Genomic DNA, 21,945 nt, shown 5'->3' with positions numbered 1-21,945 from the left:
AGCAGAAAACTCTTTCACACACTCTGCAAACCACGAGTGGTTTAAACAAGAAGAATCACACACACACACACACACACACACACACACACACACACACACACACACACACACACACACACACACACACACACACACGCAACAGCAACAGCAACAGCAACAACAGAAGTAGTGTCAGGGTCAGTTAGTGTTGTGTTGCCTTAACATTAGTTCATGTAAATTACTCCAAAGACGTAAAGAGAGCACAAACACCAAAGAGCACAAAGGTAGAAAAAGAAATAAATACACAGTATAGTGATCAACAACTCATAATATGCTCCAGTTTTTGATGAAATAATGTGAAGTGATGCTAGGACGGGTTTTTGTTTAATATCGAGAGTGTGGTCTTTCAGTTTGAGATCAAGACGTGTTGTTTTCACATTCAGATTAGGGCTGCAACTAATGATTATTTTTGTCTTATAATCGATTAAGCGGATAAAAGGACAAAAAGCTAAATTTTAACCTTTCCAGCAGTTCTTCTTGTACAATGCTGTTTTTACATGTAATAAATACATAAATTTAATTATGACTATATTTCCAGTTTCAGATATCTACAATTTATTTCTGACTTGTCATAATCCAAGTTCAAGATGTCTTAAATTCATCAAAATTCAAGATACCTGAAATTAAGTTTAAACTAGTCAGTATAGTGTTGTATTAATGACTGGTCAGAATTCAATTGTGTATATCGGAAACTGGAATGAAAGATTATTGTATACTATAATATAATATAATTCTACTGAATTGTAGATTTCTACATTGAAATAACACGCATGAATTAGTTTGAATCTTTCTATGTAATTACATATGATGAAAATTTGAGTTTTGAGTAGTTAAAACAGAATCAAAGATATTGTTTTGAATATTTAGAATTATGTGTGAAAGTATGACGTCACTGATATCTGTTAAGTTAATTGTGGATCATCACGCTCAACACAGCTCTGAACTGAATTCATGTATTTACATAAAAATCTTCCAGCAGGTTGTTTTTGTGCTTTTGAACATAACCGCTGTGAAACAAATAGAAAATTAAATTTGTGTCTTTGTTTCACTGCTTTGTGTTTCGCGCTCCCTCGCTTCATTCAGCCATTTGGTCTCTCGACCACCGCTGCTCTCTCTCTCTCTCACCTTGTTGAGTCGGGGAAGCGACAGTCGTGTCAACATTTTACGTTAAAACCCTGAAAGAAAACCTGTGTTAAGCTTATTTCACATGAAACAGCAGCACAACATCACTGGGGTATGAACCTTAAGTTGTTAACGATCCACCAGTAAACCAAGAGAAGAAGATGAGCAAACAGGGTTTCTCCTCAGGTTCAAACCACCGTGATGTTGTGCTGCTCTTCACTGTGAAATAAGCTTTACACAGTTTGCCGCTAACAATCTTCTTGAAGACTTGTTCTTGCACTTTTAACAACTTGTCTCCGCTGTATCGTTAGCGGCGTTCTTCTCCGCCATTTTTCAAACGTTTACTCCTGAGAGGAGATGCATCGTCACGTGAGCGACACAAGGCACGGGATTGGCTGGTTTACTGCCCCCACCTCGGGAGAGGTTTCCAGAGTGTTTGCTGTGTATTATAAACAGACCTGACTAAACGATGGCTAAATTAGTTATTTTATAATCGATTAAAAATCAATTAATTGGATTAGTTGTTGCAGCCCTAATTCAGATTATGTAAAGCTTTCACTCAGAACTTTGCGCTCACATTCAAATAGCCCCTGTGTGTGCTTGCTGCAATGACAACAGCACAATTTTACTCGTCAACATTAAACCTAGCATTCTATTTTGCAGACGTTTCACGTGTGCACAGAAGCGTGTTATTACAAGGAGAGGTGAAGTTGCAGCTCAGGAAATCGGTCCAAGCAACAAAATATCTGAGTGCAAGTTCAAAGTTTGAGCACACGCAGAGCAAATCTGAGAACAAGCGGGAGCTATTCGAGTGCGAGTCAAAGCATGAACATTAAATCAATAAGTCCTGCCCTCAAACTGAAAGACCACACTCTTGAAGAAAGAAAGCCCATATATCTGGGAAAAAGCTGGTTGTATATTTTGAGGAAGAGTGAAGTGTAGTGAACATAAAATAACAGTTTATAATTTAGCTGGCATTGAAATAAAAGGAAAATGTTGGTGTTGCTATCTCTGCCTGTCATGATAGGTTACCTGCGAGGTAATCCAGTCATAGGACAGCGTCTAACGTGAGCCCGTCTACCTAAACCCTCCCAAGAATGTCTACGTCGTAAACCCGACAAAAGCCTGAGACACCTACTTATTTTCAAAGGTTAAGCCAAACTGATTTTATTGTTCTTGCGAGCAGACACTAAGTGATAAACACTGATGGCATGTAGAGACAAGGCAGAGGATAATAAGTACTGAGATGTAGCTACAAGCCAGATGATTTATGGGAATTATGGGAACGAGGTCTTTTTCAGTTTGTGCTGGCCAAACATGTGTGCAGGTGTTGAAAGTAACTGTGGCGTGGGAATTTGGTTTGAATGAAAATTTTTCAAAGTTATGGAAGCTGAAGGAGAAAACCTGTTGAAGTCCCGACCCATCATCTTGGACCTCAACCAAATGTCTTCTTCTTAATGTTGTTTTGTAGTTAAAAAAAGGTTTTCAGTGCAAAGTGAATCAATAGTTGTTCTGCTAACAATCACTTTAACAGAGAAAGTGTGATTTTGTGGTTATTCTCTTTCTGTACTGAGTAAAAACTGATGCCCCCTTTATACAGTGTTAAAGGGATAGTTCACCGAAAAATGGTAATTCACCCATTATCTACTTAAGTTTTTGAATTTGAATTGTGGTTGTCAACATCAAATATGCCATTTAAAAAGATAACAAGCTGACTTATCATGGCATGAACAACAAAACTTAATCCTTCTACTTCCCTATAATCTCCTGTCCAGGTACGCCAGAGTCTCTTGAGGAGAAGGAGCACCAACTTTCCACCATGATTGGTCAGCTGATCAACCTGAGGGAGCAGCTCCTCGCCGCCCATGATGAGCAGAAAAAGATGGCGGCCTCGCAGCTGGAGAAGCAAAGGCAACAGATGGAGCTGGCCCGGCAGCAGCAGGAGCAGGTACAGGGAGGGCTGGAGGATGTGTGTGAGGCTGTGTGTGTTTGTGAGTGTCATTGGGTGGCGTTGGTAAATGTATTATCGATAGTAATGAGAAAGAAGGAATAAAATCCACATCAAATCATGATAAAGGAAAATAATCTCATTGTCGCCTCTGTCTTTTTCAGCCGATTAATATCTAAGGCTCTAAGTATAAATGCACTCTAATACCTAAGCATTATTTGAAAGCAGCTGCCTAAAACCCCCCTTCTTCTTCGTCCTCCTCCTCAAACTGACCGAGCCTTGGTCAGCGGATCAGCAGATACATAGTCTTGCTCTAAATCTTCGCCATCATTTTTTTCTTCTTTATTATTTTCTTCATCATTGTTTTTGTCAATGAAAAATATAAAAGCTATAATCCACTTCAATATTGCTCACCTCGCTTAGATCATTAGCCATTGTCTGTAATGCTACTGTAAAAACTTTTCCCGTAATGTTAGCGCCTTTACGCAAGTATTTCAGCTAATCACAATGTATTTCATCAGTCCCATGTCTTGAAAGCAAAGACATCGTGGATGAGACGCATACATCTCATCTGACTCCAAAGGGAGAAATGCAAACGTCGCAACCGGTCTCAAAGGTATATACATGCTTATGTTGCATCCATTCTAAATGGGTTGCCAGCCATTAGGTGTTGCAGAACAACCTGCTATGTCACCATTAACCAGTACTCAACATTGTCACTACTGCCTTTACCTCCCAATAGAAGGATACGATCCGTTTTTCTTAACCTGTACTGCTTGTAACCACTTAGTATAAAGCATTGTCTTCTTGTAAACCGCTGTCTATTAGGTGTAAAGATTAATACTCTCTTTTTAGATTGTTAAGACCCAGACAAAAATAAAAGTATACACTACTCTTGGTACACTGGTACTCATCCGGTGTCACATGACACATGGTCTCCAGGTTAGGAACCACTGGTTTCGATAATGGAGATAAACTCTGTGTGTAACCTGTGTGATTGCCTGACATTGTTAGACTTTGTTTGAGTGTTGTTCCTTCCTTTCTGTTTACAAAATGTCAACTTAACTGACAGTGATGATGGTCGAAAGTGCTGTTAAAGTAATAGCAACATTTTCCTTAAACTATGTTGATGCGGGTGTTGTTTGTGTGTGCGTGACTTCAAAAGTTACTGCCGCTGATTCATGTCTTCAGGTGTCAGACAGAGATAGGAAAAAAAATATCATGTGACAGAGAACGAGAGAGAGAGATCTTTAGGTGAGCTGCTCTTTGTTTTCGTCGTTTGCCGACACGTTACTGTAGGTCGGCATACGACAGGCTCTGTTTGGACAAGTTCACACCTCCCATCACAACACATTCCACCTTTCACGGCTTCACAAAGGACCTGGGAAGACGGAGAGGGTGAAAAGAAAGACAGATTCCAATATCAGCCAGTCATTTTGCTGTTGAGACTTGATAGGATAATGCCCTACAGACAAACCCTAAGAAATCTGCCTTTAATGAAATATGACATGTGTGCAAATGGGGCGCCGCCTCCCATTCAGCAGCCTGTAATTACATTTCAGAATAAATATACTAAACGACTCCTCAAGAAAAAAAAAAGAGAGAGAGAGGCAGCTGCTTTACTTTTCTGACTTGCAGTGGGCAGGATCAAATAGATGTCGCCTTGCCCCTTTAGGGATTTTAACTTCACATGAGTGACCGGTCCCCGCTACCTGTCGCTGGATGCAACTCAACCCTTTAACATTTGACTTCACATGTTTTCCATAAGACAATCTCCCATCAAAACAACAAAAGAAGAAAGAGCTTTGAGCCCCCTCCTCCCTGTTGATGAGTGCTGACGGGTGTCTGTGTATCCCAGAGGCGAGCTGGATGTTGGTGGTTGGCCGTAAACATGTCAGTCTCACAGATTCATTGTCAGTGAAGAGATTTGTTCAGGAACCTTTTGCACCGCTTATTGCATTAATTAGCTGCACCCTCCGTCACACCAGCACTGTCGCCTATGCTCTACACAACTGAACTGCAATAACAACTACAATATGTTTCGTAGGAAATATAGTCGCCGGCTGGATTATGATCAGAGGCAACATGTTTTTGACTGAACGAGGCAGTACATTTATTAATGATTGCAGAGGCGCCAAAAATTGATTGAAGCGGGTGGTGGAGCCGTACAAGGCACACGACTGTTACACCAGAGGACAGGGTTCACATCCAGAGGTCAATCTGCGGTTAGGAGTAGGCAAGTAAAGCACTGAGGTAGAGATTAGGGAAATATTGTTGTTTTTCTTTGTAAACGTACAGGTTGGGGCTGAAGTCACCTTTTCTTCATCAAATCAGACAATCTTTTCCTTAAACCAAGTGCTGTGAGAGTCTTAGGCTACAGTCATACCTCTGCGTTTTGATCAACTCGGATAAGACTGGCTTCCACACTACTCCGGAGTTTAACAGAAAAGTTTGGAAAAGCTGCTGGGCCTGTTTTAGTTTGAAAACTTCAAGGCGTTTTGTTCTGGAGGGGCATAAACGGAGATGTTTGGAATGGAGCACACCCACAACCGCTTGCTGATTGGGTGTTTTCAGACTCCTGCCACAGAAAAACGAAAACAACCTGCATTGGCCTCAGGTACCAGTGTAGGACGCAACATGGATCATCAATTACAAGCATTGCTGACACTGTTGTCTTTGCCAATAGCTGTTTCTAAATTCTACATTTTACAATGCTCCAGCTACTTACATGTGTAGGAGACAAGCTATTATACAAGCACTCTGCGATAATTCTGCAAATAATCTTTTCCGTCACGTGCGTAATCATTATGTGCGAGCGGTCTCATGACATGCGTTTTCAGGCATGTTAGTGTGGACAGAGATTGAAACTGATACGGAGCCAAAATGCGTATGTGGTCAGAGATGGTTTTAGTTTGGTAGTTCATCCAAACAATAAAAAAGCATTAAATGGTCAGTGAAGTATGTGGCCTCCAAAATATATATTTCTTAATTTGATCATAATGTTGCCTTCTCAGTCACTGGTGGAGTATACCTGAAAAAGATTTAATGTCAGAACATCAAAGCTCTGCTAAACAAAGGTCTCAATGAGGTCTGGTATGTGTGGAAGCACCATTTCCAATATTCATTCTGATTTTTTCTGTTATCATATTAAAGGCCATTTTCTCACACTGTGTGTGTGTGCAGATTGCCAGACAACAGCAGCAGCTCCTGCAGCAGCAGCAGAAGATCAACATTCTCCAACAACAGATCCAGGTTAGTAGGCACACACACCTTCCTGCCCAACTACACACACACACACACACACAGTTTGGTGTGACGTTGCAAAGATTTGTATTAATTTCCCGGAGACCCTTACCTTAACCACTGACCTTACCTTAAACCTGTGTTTTCCCTCTGGGGACACAGCTTGTCTCATCAATTGGTCAAGTTTTCCCCAATGACTAACACACACAAATTCTTGTACTCTAATCTGAGTGAGGACACTGATTGGCATAGTGCATTCCCTAGCCGCCCACCCTAACCTTAACCATCAAAACTAAATGCCTAACCCTAACCCTAATTCTAAACCTAACCTTAAAAGCAAGACTTAACCCTCAAACAGCCCATTGAAAAAGTGAGGACAGGTCAAAATGTCCTCACTTTCCAAAAATGTCCTCACTCTGTAAGGCCCATGCTAAGTGGTCCTCACAAAGATATAAGTACAAGTACACCCACACACATACATTCCTCACATTTTTGGAGGTGAGTACTTCTGCCCTTTGCAGACTCTCCTCATTTCTTCCCCATCGTCCCCAATTTTGTCCTCCGTCTGGATGATGACGTCTGTTTCCTCTTTTCCTCCATTATTATTGGGTCTCTTGTGTGATTGGAAAATGACAACAACATAAGTGGTCGTGGCCTGTTCATTTATGTTCTGTCTCTTATTGTAAGGTGGGACAATTACACCACAACAACCTTGCATTTATACAAAAACATTTAGATACACACACACACACACACACACACACACACACACACACACACACACACACACACACACACACACACACACACAAACACACACATAGCGGTGACCCAGTAACTGATCTAAATCATTTACGGAATCGTTTACTTTTGCATTGATCACCCTGCGATCGATATTACAGCCTCCTCTGGGCTTCCTCCTTCTCTTTCTTTTTTTTGTTGTTGCCAGTTTTCTATTTATGACCATGTGTTTCCTCTCTTTTCTCTGCCATGCATCCCTCTCTCTGCGTCTGTGTCAATCAAATGCTTTATTTTTCCTTTACATGCACCTTCCCCTCTGAGCTCTGCCTTGTCTAGTGTTTTATTTACGATAAACAATTATGTGTGTTTGACAAGAAAAGGGAGGACTGGAACAATCTATTTCCTAATAGACAGACACATTCAGACAGAAGAAAGATTGCCTGTATTTTTATTCACCTGCAATTCCCTTCTAAAGATTCCACATCCTTCCCTTTTTTAATCCCTACATCTGTTTCACTGAGCCACCTTATGCAGTGAGATGCGTGATCCGTTGCTCTGTATATACATTAATACTCACTCAGAAATTACCACCAGCTGTGAGTCAAAGGCTAGGAAATTTGTGCCGTGTACCTGATAGCCACGTGGGACGTTGGCCAGCTTGTATTTCATTTGTTTATTTTTTTAAGTGGTTGGATTGCTACTGAATTAAATCAATTTGTGTCACAATCTGAATCCACCTGCAGCTGTGCCTAGTTCGGTCTCATCCCGCACTCTGTTTATCTCCATTGATCGGAAGCCTTGGATCTCCCTTTGCTCCGGAGTTGCGATGCAGTTAACGAGGGCTTGTCCCCCCTCCCCTTCTCTACTTCTTTTTTTTATTAAGAGGCCCCACCCTTGGATCTTAATAAAGCTCGGATTGGACTTCATTAGGCCTCTGAGCCCCAGGGGAGAGAGAGACCATAAAAACCAGCTCCTATACACGGATCCTCTTCCACGCTGTGAAGCATGGATACTGTGTCGTATTTGGTTTTGAGGATGAAGGGATATGCAGAAAATAGCTCCACAGAGCAGCTTGTTATCATGTAGAGCTTCATAACCATGTGATATAAATTCAGGTGAAACCTGGAATTGCACGGCATCTCATGTTTCACACTTATGTTCATGTTGGATTTAATCTAAAGCTGCCAGAACTGCTTCAATCTGGCACTCGGTTATGGTACAGAAATGAATTAACAAAAGTGATGAAAAGAAGGAATTTGCTTTAATTGTAAGGTTGCTAAGTATTATAAACATCACAGCTGGATGTGAGCAAACTTCACGTTATTTAAGTTGTTTTTATAACAATAGCACTTCTTGGCATACAAATGCATCAGCTTAGTAAGAAGCATATGGTCTATCTACTGTACAGAGGTTTAGAATTATTATGGCTAAGCTCCAGGGCTTAGTCACTGGGGTACAGGCTGTTTACGCTGTGTCGGATGTGTGTTGGCCTTAAACACACAGCCAGCGCTGCACCAGTCTGTTTCCACTTATCAAATCCAGACCTGAGCTCCTCTTAGGCCATTACTCTGAGGAGCTGACCAAATGCTACTGTTTCAGCTGAAAAGAATGGGCTTCAGTGTGGTAAAACCACTTTTTAGAGGTGCCAGTTGTTGTTCACATCTCCATTTGAAATACAAAATGTTGTCCAGATGGAAGAAATATGAAAACAAAAAAAAGTTATTTGCTGCAACTGCCAGTGTGTGCAGTATAAATTTTTGAAAGTTTTATAGCTCAGCGTTAATATGTGAGTATTATCTGTATCTGATTTATGAATGGAGACAATAAAAACCCAGTGGGACGCTGTTTTTAGCACATTTCTCTGTTTCTACCTCTCGCCACATTCTCTCCTTCCTTTCTGTCCACGGATGGTGTCAGTGTGTTTGTCAGCGAGTGCAGTGTTGTCGGGGGGGAACAGAGTTCAAAGTGACCCAGGTTTCCTGTCATGTGGTTTTAAATGGTGTGGAGAGCCAGCGGGGGATGTCCACGGGTTAAAGAAACGCTTCCGAAGGCCCCATTCTGATAGATATCGTTACACACAAAGACACACACACACACCCACACAAACACACACACACACACACACGCAGAAACACATGCACCAGAAAGCAATAAGAAGAAACATAAGATGCTCCTACATCAAATGTGCATACATGCAAGCATGCTCACAAATAAGTAATATAATAGGCATTTGACATTGACAAAGTAGAGACAGTTTAAATGAATGCATACAAATATGGACAGCTCATGGACATTCCCGGACACACACACATATGCATGTACACATAAAAAACACATTTGCACATGTGCACAAACACACATGCAAACACACACACACACACACACACTGGTGGTGGGTCCTTTGTGTGCTGTAGGCTGAGCAGCCCAGCCCAGCCTGGTGGCTGACAGGCATGTGTCTTTGTTAAGTCAGCTCCTATAATGGCTCTCATATGTGGCCCATTTCCTTCGGGCCCACAAAGGCGCAGGCCCTAACCGCACCGCCCGGGCCCTAGCTAACGGGCTAATTAATGACTGCAAAGCCGCACTCCTCCTCCTCCTCCTCCCTCTCTCTGTTCTTCATTTATAACTCCTCTGTCTCCTCCTTCGCTGGCTTTCCTCTTTTTTCTCTTTTGAGTTCTTGCCCCAGTGTTGTTTTCTTATTATTTTTATTTTTGTATTGAATCCTACTGTATTACTTTCGTATGTGGCTGATGTAGTTTGCTGCCCCCTGTTGAAATTCTATAAGCTGACTCTTTTAGCTGTTGACGTTGTGACTAGTTCAGGTACATATAGGTTTTGACCAGAAGTCTTAATCTGAGCTTTTGATAGAGACCTGGAAGTGTGTTAGAGTTAAATGAGATGCATATTATGGTAGATTCAGAATCCCACAAGTCTTGTAGGTAAACTTCTTTCATGTCCTCATAGCTAATACGAAGACTCAGGATTTTCTCTTGTCAATAAAATGCTGATGCTAGCTGAGGTGAATGGTCTGGGTTGCTGAACCTTTGTTTAAACAAATAGACACAAACACAACCATCCACTCACATACACATGCATGCACAGATACACACTCACAAACATGCAGAAGAACTAATGGAGCATGCAATTTGTCATTAGATAGACAGGCAGCTCCTCTGTCAGCAAATCCAGCTTCAGACACAATGACTCGGAAAGCCATGGACGGCCCATAACGTCGATTGGACTCACCAGCTATGGCGAATGACTCTCATTCCAGTGTATTAACCTGTGTGTTAGTCTGTGGGAAATAAAATGCTATAAGCATAGTGAAACTCTGTGTGCTTCAATTAAAATCACTCTAATGTCTTTGTTTTCACATGGGTGGAGCAAGATGGAGACAAAGTAAGAAGTGTAATTATTTGAAGGTATGTCATTCTTAAAGCTGCATTAAGCAAATTCTGGCCACTAGATGAGAGAGAAACAGCAAACAAATTAAAAAAAACCTCAGCCTTGATACCATTCAAAAAGTCATCAGAGTGCACCTGAAACAAGTCAAAACCGTTCCAGATTAAAATTGGCAGATTGCGTTTGTGCTAAAGTTTAGGTCATTTCCTCATTTTCCTCATGTGCACAACCCTGCAAATGTCAAAGGAAACAACATGCAAGCTCCCGGCCGCACTCCTAATGTGACGCACCTCCTCAAATCTTGGAGACTGCAGCATGGCCTATGGGGACAAAGCTGTTAATCCAACTGCCGTCACCGGTGATGATTCAACGCTATTGTCCCTTTCACTTTATACTGAGTTATGAGACCAAACCTTTAATGGATCATTGGCTTATTACATATTGTGGACTTTTTTCCAGAGGTGTGTACTTGAAATAGTTTTACTTCAGTCAGGTTAATAATGTGATTTAACACAGCACAGAGACCCATAAATGATCAATCATCTTCTGAAGTGAAGCGAGTCAGTGGATGGAAGAAATATTCCAAAATGTCAGCAGGCAGGTAAAGGCAGTTGAAGAACCAAGTCGTCAACATTGTGACATTTCTCCTGTCACCGTACAAAGAGTAACTGGCACCATAATGTTTTTGTCCTTATTCTAACTGGAATGTATCATGAACTAGGTGCTTCATTCTTTTCTATTATTTGTATTATTTTGTTATTATTTCTGCTCCACTCTAAAAGAACCAATAAGCCATTAGATTATCCCATTTCTGGATCTGACGATTCCTTCTTCAGTTGGCTCCAGAGTGAAACAAATCATTATTTACCTGTGGGAGCTGGCAGTTTGTTACCTCAAGAGAAGGTCCACACATCCACATGTGTGCACTTACCTGCCAACTGCACAACCAGACATTTCTTTCTCTCTCAAACACACCAACATACAGACACACCACACACACACTCGTTGGCCCCTGACCCTGCTGCCCATACACAAGAGGACCATTAATTCTGACTCTGTGTCTGCGTGTGTACACATGTTCCTTGTGCCTAGGTGTGTACATCGCTGTGTCTGGTGGGCAGTTGGAGGAAGGGGGACTTGTGTTTTCTTAGGGGCTGTGCTGAGCGGGGGCCCCTGCAGCACCACCTTCACCAGTCCATTCATCCACCATCCCCCCTCCCGTTGGTAAAAGGAGATCTTTGTGTGTTTGTGCTAGTGAAGCAGCCCCAGTCAGTCCCAGTGTTCCCAGAGGAATACAATGAATGGGAGCATTTTGTCCCACTCTATAACACCCCCCCCCCCTTTACACACCCCACTTCTCTCTTCTTCTTCTTTTTTTTTGTCATTCGGACACACAGACTCGTTTTTCTTCTCTCTTCATTCTCTTTTCTGCATGTCACAAGACGTCTGTGTGTGTGTGTGTGTGTGTGTGTGTGTGTGTGTGTGTGTGTGTGTGTGTGTGTGTGTGTGTGTGTGTGTGTGTGTGTGTGTTTGGGGGAATGCCCCGAAAGTACCCTGAACGTCCAGTTTGTGTGTGTGTGTGTGTGTGAGCGAGATGAGGCCCTCCAGGGCTATCTGGCTTTTTTGGGAGTATGACTTAAACAATATTGTCTGAATAGCTAGTCAGGTGATGAACCCGTGTAGCTGCACACTTACCAAGAAAATAAACTGTGGATAATACAGATGTTTGAAACATTGTGGCAGAGACATCAGCACAACACACACACACACACACACACACACACACACACACACACACACACACACACACACACACACACACACACAATCTCATATTGACTTTGACCTTAAAACCAAGTCATAAGCCTAAAACAGCTCTTTGATGGAATGAAGACCGACCAAAGCATCTTGCCTTTTACAGTCAGAAACTCTGACTGGTCCTCATGAAGATAGATGTACAGGACAAGACTACAGATACACATATTGCTCTTTTCTTTTAAGGGATTTTTCTTTAAGCACAATCTAGTTTCAGAGTCAAATCATTTGATTTCAAAAATAAAACCTGCAAAGTAAAAATTGAATTTACTCTCACTGGACAGAACATGAAGACAAATAGAGGAGTTTGTAGTTGCATGATTTATGTTTAACAGTCTGCATAATTCTATTTACAGTAGTGCATAAAAAAAGAAGAGGTCTTGGCATTACATGTGCATTTGCAAATCATTTAAAGTCTCAACATGGACAGTATATTTGGCTTTTTGAAATAAAGGTACAGAGGATGCTCTATGAATAAAATATATATAAGGAGGAATTTCAAAATTTGCAATAAAATATTGTAAGTAGGATGCATAGCATTTCAGTTGGTACGACCTATCAATACATTTTTACTAAAGATCTTATAAATATTTAAAAAATGACATATTACCATTTTCATTGTAAACTGAAATTCAATGACAAAACATGAATCATGAAATTTGAGAAGTTGGAATTCGCTAAGGCTTTTTGTAACGTTTATCAAAACTGCTGCTAATTAATTTTCTGTTGTTCTTGTTGATCGACTAATTATTTTAGTAAACACACACAAGTCAAGGACGGCCCTGTTCATCTCTCTCTTGTTCTATTTAGTTATGCTCTTTGAACCTCTACTACAAATCTTTTGACACTGCCTCTCTCTCTCTCTCTCTCAAACACACACACACACACACACACACACACACCATAAACATCCCATGAGGGCGGTCATCTTATTTAACTAACTCAGCAACGTAACCCATGCAGTACAAATGCAGTGAAATACTGTAACCACACAACAACATGCTGATCGCGTAAATTTGGCCACTAATGATGAACTGTCCCAGGAGGACAGTGGGAGGGGGGCGTGTGGTTAATGAATTGGTAGTAAAGGAGATGAATGGAGGTGGACAGCATTGAGCGGAAGAAGGAAAAAGAAAGAGACGGAAGGAGGTGTCGCCGAGAGTTCATCTCAAAGAGGGACACGAGGTAGAAAGGATGAAATCCGAGATAGAGAGTAGGAATAAAGGATTAAAAGAGAAGAGGAGGAATTAGACATGAATGAAAAGAGAAAGGAGAGTACAAATTTGACTAGAGGACACAAGAGGAAACAGTGAGACATTCTAGAGTAAAGTAAAACAAATTTAAATTAATAAAATGAAATGGAAAGATCACTAGATGAGAAAGGAGAAAACAGGAGGCGAATAAAAACATGAACATATTCCAGTATGAGAGAAAGTGATAGACAGCTGTAGTTGAACACATTTGTGATGCATTTTTCTACATAACTGATTTGAAATGTGAAAGTTTTGTCAGCTGACGGTGTGTCCTTTCTTCAGCACAAAAGCACCTAATTTGAACAAATTTAATTTTTAATTCCTTCAACATTCTTGAAAAATCGGAGATATCTGCCAAACTAACAGGAATTTAACAAGTCAGAGGGAGAGAACAAAACAAGCAGAGCGCACACGAGAGATAGAGACAGAGCAAAGGACAAGAAAGGGAGACGTACGAGACAAACAATTTTACAGCACGGAAAAAAACTAAAAAGAGAAGAGGATGAGATAAAGGGAGGGATGGAAGGGAAGAGAGTGAGGCAGTCCGGCGGTTAAGACAGGCAGCGTTAACAGACTCCCGCAGGCTCATCTTTGATATGCTCTCTTCAGTTGGAGCCCACAGCGCCTTAACTCAGTCGAACCCACAGTTTTTATGAGTCTTTCAAGCCGACATGAAAGGCAGCTGTTAGCCTCTGTGTTGTTTTAAAGGCTTTTTGCTTCACATTTCTTCACTTGTCTCTCAAGAATCCATGTCTTCATTTGTTGTTTAACTTTGTCTCTTCAACCCCGCTGATTATTTCATTCTTAGACTCATCTATGTGTGTGTGTGTGTGTGTGTGTGTGTATTCTTTAGTATTTTTCTCTGTTTCTGTCTTCATGCTCTCTCATTTATTTTCGTGCCATATTTCTTACATTCATCCTTTTCTTTGTTTCATTCTTCCTTCTCACTTTACTTCCTCTGTATACTTTCTATTCATTTACAAATTTTCAATGAACATTTTCTTTTTTTTCTTCTCTTTTCTCTCTATCTCCTTTCCACTTTTTTGACTTCCGTCAAAGTCTGTTGTTCTCTTTTCATCTTCTGTAATTTCTGTTATCTCTTCAACAATGGTCCTTAATTTCATCCCCCCCCAGCCTTGCTTTTTTTTCACATGTATTTAAGGGGGATCCATCTTTCTTTTTCATCTTTGCTCTGTTAATATTGTTTTTTATGTTGTTTCTGTGTGTATTTTACAGGGGGCTGAGTGTTCATTTACATTTTACAATTTTTAATCAAATGCTATAAATTAAGACTGCAACCCCCTCCCCCCCCCCCCCCCCCCTTCTCTCTCAGGTCCAGGGTCACATGCCTCCGCTGATGATCCCAGTGTTTCCTCATGACCAGCGGTCCTTGGCTGCTGCCGCTGCTGCACAGCAAGGCTTCCTCTTCCCACAGGGCATGTCCTACAAGCCAGGTACACACACACACACACACACACACACACACACACACACACACACACACTCTTTCTATGTCTCCCCCTTAGACACACACACATGCACAAAAACACTGCAATCCCAGTCTATGTTAATGAGGTGTGTCAGGTGAGGAATGTTCTGGAAATGAGCGGAGAGATTTATAAGCTCTGCTTGTTCAAGTCAGCAACAATACATTGGACACAGCTCGGGCTGGAATGTCTATTTTATGGCGTGATGAAAACATGTCTGTTGCACAACACATCTGCAACATGGAATGTCACACTTTCTCACAGACACACACACACACTCTCTCCAGCATGCTCTCCTGCTACACCTCCCTAACAATGCACACATAAGTGCGATGCAGACAGTCCAATCATAAACTTTCCTAGAACCACAAACAAAGCGCAAAGAATAGCATGAATGTTGCTTGTTCCAGAAATCCACAAGGATCTTCTGCGCCACCTGCTTTCCTCCTCTCTCGTCGGCCCTCACACATTCCTGTCTTCCATGCATTCCTCCAGGTGCACGCCTGGTATTGCACCGCACTGACCCTCCATACTTCATACAGAATAATCCATGTTTATTCCTGCTGCGTGAGCATACACTCCCACGAGGGTGCGAGGAAAAAACGAAGGAGAGGATTAAAAAGCCATTATTGTGCACGCTCCTTGGTCTGACTTTAGCCTGTTTTCAACAAAGGCTCGGACATGGAAAGCCTTTTAGGGACAAACAGTAGGGGTGATACACAGTACTGGTCTATGAATATATGAGTGCATCCCAATGAGGGAGCTCTGCATTTGAACTCCGCTCGTCCTGGCCTCAAGCACCCACATGGACCGACAATGAGCGTTACTAACCTTTGAATAAAACACTTGTGACCCTCAGTGTTTCATTTGACATGAATAAAAACATGAGAGGAACAAGGAAGGAAACAAAGAGTGAGTAAGACAGAGACAGAGGGAGACAGACAGACAGCAGACGGACAGGCGCTGGTAGAAACTAAGAAGCAGGTTAGTTCTTGTGCACTAATCTGCCGCCACCTCTCTTTACAGTATGTGTTGTTGTCGTTGCTCAGCAGGTGATAATTACCCCATGCAGTTCATTCCATCGACAATGGCAGCTGCAGCGGCATCTGGACTGAGCCCGTTACAACTACAGGTAAGAATGAAACAGCTGGTCTCATGAAAGTTTATCGAAATCACCAAAGTGGCTGAAAAACACAAACTTCTCTGCCTCGATAGATAGAGGAATCAAGTGTGGTGAACTGACTCTTTAAATGTAATTGGATACGATGAAGTGGTACAAAGTAAGGGCTAGAAGTTCATGACATCTGTCTGTTAGTGTTGGATATACTGTATGCATCAATCTCACTTTGATTCACTTCTCATCTTGTGTAAGTTACTATTATTTATTCTCACATTTAGACACGACCAAAGCCGCAACTTGCCTTTTTCGTCAAAGACAAAACTCCCAGCCGAGCCAAAATGTTTTTTTCCTCCACTTTATGCTGTTGTGCTGTGGCCACACTGTGTGAGAGTAAAGGTCAGCAAAGCAAACTAAAGAAGTGCCTCTTCAATATCTACCATGATGACTCGAGTGAGGGTTTCACAACCAAACAAACAGCTGCAGCAGAAATGGAGTTTCAGAACAGCAGTGAGAACAAAGACAAAGCTTTAAGGGTGAGGGTTTGTACACTGACAGAGTACATATGCCTCTAATCCTGAGGGTGTAACCAGCGCGCAAGAGCCCAAGACAATTGTGCAGAAGTGGGAAGATAAACAGAAAGGACAGTCGAGATAAGGACTGAGTTCAAGTGGGAAAAAACCTGCAACATTTTCATAAAATAAAACTACCTCCAAGAACAAGTTTACGTAAACCTGGTGCATGAAACCTTTTATGTTTTGCCTGTGAGATCATCATCACATTTTATTAGTAAAGCCCATATTCACAAATCCAAATTTGTCTCATAGGGCTTAACAAGGTGCGACACCCTACCAAAAACTACCAAAAACCCCTATTAACAAGTGGGGGGAAATGTAGAAACGTCATAGAGAGTCACATGTGAGGATCCCTCTCCCAGGACGGACAGAAGTGCAATAGATGCCGCGTGAAACTGAGACCCCAAGCAAAGTAACAGTGTTTACAACATTGATTAGTATTTGTACATAAGAAAATGTCTGCTAGAGATGAAGGGAGCAGTAATGACACATGAATTGAGGAGTTATTGTGAGTAATGGTAGAGGATGTGAGTAGGCGTAGATCTAGAGCACAAGGCTGTTATGAGGCATGTCTGGTGGATGTTACCTTGTAAAAAAAACTCAGTTGCAATTAAAAGTATTATTCACAAGGAGTGTTAGACATCTTGACGGCACAGTTAAATAAGCTAGTGTCACAGGGATAACTCCAACAAGGAAGAGGGATATGTTTGATTGACAGGTGACCTCTTGAAGGTGCAGATACTCAGTGACAATGAGCAAAACAACAAAAATCCCACTTTGTCATTGTTAAGTTCTTCCCTTTTGTGCTTCTTTGTGCCTCAGTTGAAAAAGCAGTGAAAAACGTACCTGTGTAGACTCGTATTCTAATAGTTTTTAATTCAATTTAATAGTTTTTAAAATATTTTTTTATTTAATCGTTTTTTTAATCTTGTTCTTTTATTATTTTATTCTAGTTCCTTTTTTAATCTATTTTGTTTTATTGTGTTGCTCAGTGTTATCTGGCTTTTCTATGATTTGCTACTTCTGCACTTTTGTATTCATATTTTGTTTTGTGAAACACCTTGAAACTCTGGTTTTGAAAGACGCTATTGAAATGAAGTTTTATTATCATCATTATTAATATTATAACCAAGGAATATTGTCAGCTGCTCCGTGTTGCAGTAAGGGGTTCGTAAATTCCTCAAAACACCTCTGTTAAATGGATGGGAAATACATATGGAAGCTGGAGGAGCCCCAGCATGCATTAACAAGCTCAGATCACAGGCTTTCTTCTTAATGAAATTTAATGGAGTTAACTTTTCCCAATAAAACAGCATGACACGTTGGTTAAAGATGAAGCCGTACAGGCCGACGCTAACATGCTAGCCCCCTTGTCTGCTGCCTGTCAGCTGTGTTAAACAAAAGCTCTCGTGATGAATCACGGAGGAATTCCGCCCCACCAGCACAACACCTGGCCCCACCAATTCATCAAATAGTTTATTGCTGCTTGACACCTGTGGTTTGAGAATATCACTTATCCATAATGGTTATCATTGAGCATATTTGCAAAGAAAAAGAAGCAAAACCAAATAAAAGAAAAGAAAAATGAAATCTTCGCTCGGTGGAGGCGGTTTGGAATTTCACAACAGGAGCCCGTCACACCTCCCGCTGTACCTACTATTAGAGCAAAGAACAAAAGCCCTCAAAAGCTTTTTCACTTGCAAACAATGTTGCCTCATCATGTCAGCCATTACCATAGCATGGCTTTTGGATGTTATGAGAATCCTTATCTCACTTTATTCACTTCGTATTGTGGTTTTCGCTTATTGATGCCCTCATTAGCCGCTATTGACTTAGCAAGGCGCCGTGCTGCGCCGAGGGGATCGGCGTCTTGGCGCTGCCTATCTCCACTCCAGGCTTTGAAATTATCAAAAGAGCCGTACGGTGAGTGAGAGGTAAGAGGATGAATAATGTCGGAGATGCAAACTCATTCACATCTAAACACTGCCTGAGACGTGGAATAATGAGAGGCAGAGAGAAACCTGAATGAAAGAGGAAGCTCCTCATCGCGGCGTCGACTGGAATGGAGCACGAGACATGGGGAACGGAGGGAGACAGAGAGTGTGGGGAAGTGTTTAGGAGAGAAGAAAGGACGATCATCTGAGGAATCTTTGTCAGACGCAATCATGATGGGATTTATGTACTTGTGTTGTGCATGCATCTTATACGGTGTAGTTGCGCTTGTAGTATTGCAAGAAACAGAATTTAAATTGCACAGATACAGTTAAAACCCCTACATAGTGTTCTGATATCCAGTCCAACAGCTTGGAGTGAATCAACATGTCACCCTAACCACTCTCTTACTAACTGCATCTCTTTGCAAGCTGCTTGTTAGTATATGGACGAACCTGACAGATACAGGTTTTCCTCCAGGTAATTGAACCATTTGCTTATACTTTGAGGCTCGTGGGGGAGCTGGCGCCAAATTCTGCTGACATTGGGCATGAGGAGGGGTACACCGTGGAGAGGTTACCAGTAGGGCCAACAAACAGAAACAAACAACCATACATATTCACACCTACGGTCAATTTAGTGACTCCAATTAACCCCAAACTCCAATCGACATGTCTTTGGACTGTGGGAGGAAGCCAGTGCACCCAGAGAAAATCAATGCAAATATGGGGAGAAAATGCAAACTCCACACAGAAAGACCTCAACGGTACCGGGGTTCGAACAGTGAACCTTCTTGCTATGAGGTGAAAATCCCTGCACCAACCTGGCCTCAGCTCCCCCCATGATCCTCCAAGGATAAGCGGTATAGATAATGGATGGAATTGCTAAATGACAAAAATATATTTTAAACGCTGGAGCATATTGCTTCAATTGATTATCATACCGTAAATGTACAGTCTGTATAATGTGATCCATCAATGACAGCTTAGTCAAGTGTGCCTCTTTATCTCATCAACTCTGAACTAATGATGAACTGATAAAACCAATATAACAAATCTGATGAGAACAGAAACATTCATTTCTTGTTCTACACTCTGCACTATCTTAAAGCCCTTTGGCCTGCATGTAGCCAATGTGGTTACGCTATAGTGCCACAGTGGACTTCCTCTCTCTTTCTCAGCTCTGGCTCTGCTTTCTCTATGGGCTCTGCCTTTGGGAGGTGAGGGACAATTGACAGCATTGAAAACCTGTTTTCTAACAATGATTGTTAGTGGATATATATATATATATATATATGCATATATATTACCCAGAGCCTCACTAACATACTTGTTTTTACTTCTTGTATCTTTACTCATCACTTCTTTATCTTGCATGAAATCTGTCTCTGGCCTTTGCCTACGACTGTGACACTTTGAACCTGAGCTGTTTGTTACGTTGGAGATGTGTGACAGCCAAAGGCACTGGTGAACTCGTTGAATACCTACAGAACACAATATGGAAAGTGCATTATGGGGGGAGTTTAACATGAATATAGGTATTTGATTCATTAGTAATTAATCCTTATTTGTAATCAATTGACTTGTTTTTTTCTGTCATGTAGCAAATGACTACGTCTCTTGGTGAGTCAATTAGGATTTAAACAAGGCACTGTAAAGTCCTCTGTAATGTCTTAGTCAAGCAGTCCAGTGCACAGACTGAGATGCTGTCTGTTTCAAAGTGACTTTTACTTATTAGTCTCAGTAATGCACTTCACTTCACAATGGCCTTAACTGCAGTGTGTGATAGACTGCGCGTCTATAAAAAAGCATTGTAAATTCACAATTACACCGTGTTAGTTCTACATTAGCTGTCTCCTCTGCTACACACTGTTGTTAAGTACACTCCAGCTGATATCGAACTTTTTATTGCCAGACCTCTGCTCAGTACAGGGTGGACAGATGCTGTGGCCAGACTGCTCCAGATGTTTTAAAGCTAAACCCTGTAGGACTCTGTTAGACAGCTGGCTGGCACTTCTGGTCAACGCAGGCATAAACTGGCATATAGAGAGAGAGCGTATATTCTCAAGCAGCGAAAATGAGCCTGCGTTACTCGAAATTACTGGATCTTCACAAAAGGGTTGGGATTAGTAAATTTAAGAATTGATCTTTCGTTTTGTTTTCATGCCTTAAATTAATTGAAGAAAATAAATCTTATAGAAAAAAATAACTGCAAAAGCTGCCCCATTGTGGAGGACCCATCGTGACCCGACCCTACGATTTTGAACAAATGTCGTGCTATCGGCGTGGGAACTTGATCAGGCCAATTGTTTCCAGAGCCTCGGTGTAGACCCTTTCACAAACAGTGGATTCCTGCTGAAGAAAGGCCCCCTTTGTGCGCGGCTAATGCGAGGGAAATACAGTTGCTTAGCAGACATTCTTGTTGAAATCATAAGACATCGTTCGCTGTCTGTTACTATGATCAGCCTATTTCTTTTTCTGTGTCCAAGGCCCGGAGACAAAGGTGAGCAGCAAATCTTTGTGCCCCAGAGTCGGGGTTTCTGCCCTCATTGTCAGGACTTCATTATCCTTCACAAGAAAGAGGACATTTATTTAGCCGCAATCAGATTTTTTTAAATTGAAAAATGAAGGATTTGCTCCACGTCAGAAAACTGTAAGTGAGATGACTTTTATGCAGCCTGCCTCTCTCTGTGTCTTTTTCACCGTCTTGGACGCAGCCGCCCCTCCCTGAGCGACATTTACTCTCCATCCTCCTCCTGTGCTCAGGGGCAGTCGATCTATTTCACCCACTTCCTCGTCCTCCTCCCCTTGCAAACCTGCTGAAAAAGACAAAACCTCATTTGTTTTGTGCCTGAGATCGATGGCAGCTCAACACTAATAGAGGCCAGCTGAAGGGATTCTCTCCACTCAGTCTTAATGGGACAGGCACAGAGGAGGTGCTGCCCACACCCCTACCACAACAACATCACCTTCTCTTTGCTTTCTTAAAGATTACGCTAAAGTGGGCCAAGGCTATTTAACAGAAAACTGCTGGCAATGAGGAGGATGAAAAATGATGGACTAATCATTTGGATTTTAGTCAAATTAGCACTAACATCCAGAGGCCAGTCAGATAATCCAGACAGCTGAGGCACAGTTCAAGACCCTCTTTGTCAATTTGTAATTTAGGAAATTGCGGCATTGTCTTCCCTTGGGGTTTGACTGAATGGCGAGAGCTGTAGTTGTGATTGTTTACGCTGCAGATTGGCCTCCCCAGTCACCAATCAATCTCC

The 21,945-nt window shown here is 41.6% G+C and overlaps 1 protein-coding gene across 13 annotated transcripts in view; it reads left to right on the top strand.

Moving 5' to 3' along the window:
• The window catches only part of LOC117763653 (transcription factor SOX-6-like), a 106,358-nt gene that overhangs the window by 62,121 nt on the left and 22,292 nt on the right, over positions 1 to 21,945 (top strand). For 10 of the 13 annotated variants that reach the window (XM_034588970.1, XM_034588979.1, XM_034588966.1 and 7 more), the window contains 4 exons: positions 2,937 to 3,109; positions 6,293 to 6,361; positions 14,897 to 15,017; positions 16,100 to 16,182. In XM_034588970.1, coding sequence (XP_034444861.1) covers positions 2,937 to 3,109; positions 6,293 to 6,361; positions 14,897 to 15,017; positions 16,100 to 16,182 — 446 coding nt within the window. The remainder of the gene's footprint in view (positions 1 to 2,936; positions 3,110 to 6,292; positions 6,362 to 14,896; positions 15,018 to 16,099; positions 16,183 to 21,945) is intronic. The other 3 variants (XM_034588978.1, XM_034588969.1, XM_034588972.1) reach the window with 1 other exon arrangement.

The sequence above is a fragment of the Hippoglossus hippoglossus genome, chromosome 6 (genome assembly GCF_009819705.1).
Source record: "Hippoglossus hippoglossus isolate fHipHip1 chromosome 6, fHipHip1.pri, whole genome shotgun sequence".
NCBI classification, from domain to species: Eukaryota; Metazoa; Chordata; class Actinopteri; order Pleuronectiformes; family Pleuronectidae; genus Hippoglossus; species Hippoglossus hippoglossus.
This window is presented reverse-complemented; position numbering and strand designations above follow the sequence as displayed.